At 33.4% G+C, this 2,285-nt stretch overlaps 1 protein-coding gene across 1 annotated transcript; it reads right to left on the bottom strand.

Annotated features, from left to right (window-relative positions):
• Positions 1-203: 203 nt before the first annotated feature.
• LOC107817894 (HMG-Y-related protein A-like) lies at positions 204-1,796 on the bottom strand. Its single transcript, XM_016643786.2, has 2 exons — positions 1,610-1,796; positions 204-894 (listed from the first exon to the last, which is right to left on the bottom strand). Exons 1-2 carry the CDS (start codon positions 1,658-1,660, stop codon positions 454-456), a joined length of 492 nt encoding a protein of 163 aa, XP_016499272.1. The 5' UTR covers positions 1,661-1,796; the 3' UTR covers positions 204-453.
• Positions 1,797-2,285: the final 489 nt, after the last annotated feature.

The following is a 2,285-nucleotide window of genomic DNA, read 5'->3' on the forward strand; positions in this document are numbered from 1 at the left end:
GTGCTGGCTGTGGCTTGACCTTCCTATCTACTATGAATCTTGAAACAACAAGTATTAAACAAGTACTCACCCTTCTAACAATCAACATTACACAGCTACAAAACTACACGCAACTCACTACAAACACAACATCAACCAATAAAAAGAAGACTAATACTACAAAAAAAGGAGACATAACAGTCATAAGAGTCATCACCAACAACTAAGTCCAAATGAACCAAAGATTCCACAAATTCTCAGCTTCATCCTACACCATTCTGTGCTAGCTGTGGCTTAACCATCTAATCTACAGTGAATCTTGAAATAACAAGTACACTCTTCCAACAATCTACATTGCACAGCTACAGAAACTACACACAACTCACTACAAATACAACACCAACCAAGAAAAACTTAAGACATAACACAGTCATAAGAGTCATTACCATCAACAAAGTCCACAAATTTTCAGCTTCACTCTACACCATTTTGTGCTTGTTGTGGCATAACTTTCCTAGGCCTACCTCTAGGCCTTCCAGTTTTAGAAACAGGATTAGCTAAGTTACTAGGGACAATTGTTGGTTTAAGTTTCTTGGGAGTAGGTGGTGCATTAGGATCTTTTTTTGGACGACCTCTTGGCTTTGGAGCTGCAATTTCTGTATCTTGTGGCAATGCAGTTTTAGGCTTTGGTGGTCTTCCACGGCCACGCTTAGGAGGTACATTTGGACCAGGCTTAATGTAATTGTTTTTGAGGAAAATAAGTTCACCAGTTTGTTTCATTCTATCCAAATGGTAAGTTAGCAACTTTGAGTGTGTATCATTCAAGATTCCATACTTGGACTCAATGTACTTTGATATTGATGACTTGTTTGAGCCTTCTTTTTGTTGTAGTGCATCAAGTGCTTCATAAATCATCTGATAATAAGAAACAAAACCCCCAAAAAAAGTTTTAATTTTTTAAATAAATACTACTCCAAATAATTTAGAAAAAAAGACATGCAGATCTGTGTTTAAAAAGCATTCTTGATGATCATGTGTTCATGTGGAAGCCATTAAAGCAGTTTTTTTCAAAAGCAGTAAAAAGCAAAACTTAAGAGCTAGACTAAAGTGGTTCCTACAATTTGAAAAGCAAAAGATTTAAAGAAAAAATGTAGAAATTAAGTGAATTACCCATATTTACTGCATAAAAGTTACAGTTTTGTTTAAAGAAAAAAAAATTGCTTCTTCCTTTTTTCTTTTCCCAAGTTCTTAAAGATTAAATCTTTCTTCTAAAACCAAGAAAAAAACTAAAGTTTCTCCAAGACATGCATGTTTATTCTAAAACTAAGAAAGAAAACATGTGAAATAAGATATAAAAAGATCAAATTTTGCTTAAAAACCACAGAAGACAACTGAACTACCCAGACATAACATTACAAAGAGTGTATTAAACAGAAAAAGTTTTTTTTTTCCTTCAAATTCTCCAAAGTTTTAATCTTTCTGAAATATGTGAAAAAGGGTCAAAATTTTGAGAAAAGATAGAACAGTAAAATATGATTTGGTAACAAAAAAACAAGAAAATGAAGGCTGGAAATGAAAGGAAAAAGAAGGGGTCAAAGTTGAATTATGGAAAGTTGCTAGTTTAGTTTACCTCAGGGTATTCAAGATGTGTTTGAGTCTTGTTGACAAGTTCAGTAGCCATTGAAACTTGCAAGAGAGAGAGAGAGAGAGAGAGAGAGAGTTTTAAGATGTCCCCACAAAGAGATGGAGAGAGAGAGAGAGGAGAGTGTCAGCTTCAAAAGCACAGTATTATAATTTTGTGAATAGAGAGCTTATCCACAAAGAAATAAAAACAATAAAGCAGGAAAAAGAATATTAAGGAGAAGAGAGGCTTAAGATTCAGGTATAGGACCAAAAATCCAACGGTTATAAATCTTTATTAGAAGGTGTCACAAGGATAGATGACTTGGACCTTCTTTGTCTTTGTATCATTGAATTTTGTTGGTTCTGCTGACTTTTTGTCTGTCATAAGAGTTAGTATTATGAATTGTAATAGCCCATTTTTATACTGCATGAGCTCAATTTTATTTTTTGGGATCCTTAAAGCAAGTAGCCGGGTCCATAACCTAGGACATTGTGAATGCCGAAAATTAGTATAGAGAGCGTATCTCTTTTTTATTCCTGTACTTTCTCATACTTCGATTCTAGTTATTTCTTTTACTTTAGTTACCTTATTATGTTGTATTTCCTTTAATGATGTTGTAACTATATTTTTATTGAGCCGAAAGTTTATTAGAAATAATCTTTTAATTTTATACACTACCCTT

Source organism: Nicotiana tabacum, chromosome 11, assembly GCF_000715075.1.
Source record: "Nicotiana tabacum cultivar K326 chromosome 11, ASM71507v2, whole genome shotgun sequence".
Taxonomy (NCBI): domain Eukaryota; kingdom Viridiplantae; phylum Streptophyta; class Magnoliopsida; order Solanales; family Solanaceae; genus Nicotiana; species Nicotiana tabacum.

What these genes read in the sequence shown, in the direction of transcription:
- LOC107817894 (XM_016643786.2), bottom strand. Translation starts at nt 1,660, where the DNA reads ATGGCTACTGAACTTGTCAACAAGACTCAAACACATCTTGAATACCCT. An exon ending in CACATCTTGAATACCCTGAG is followed by an intron (nt 895 to 1,609) that starts GTAAACTAAACT and finishes TCTTATTATCAG; the next exon opens with ATGATTTATGAAGCACTTGA.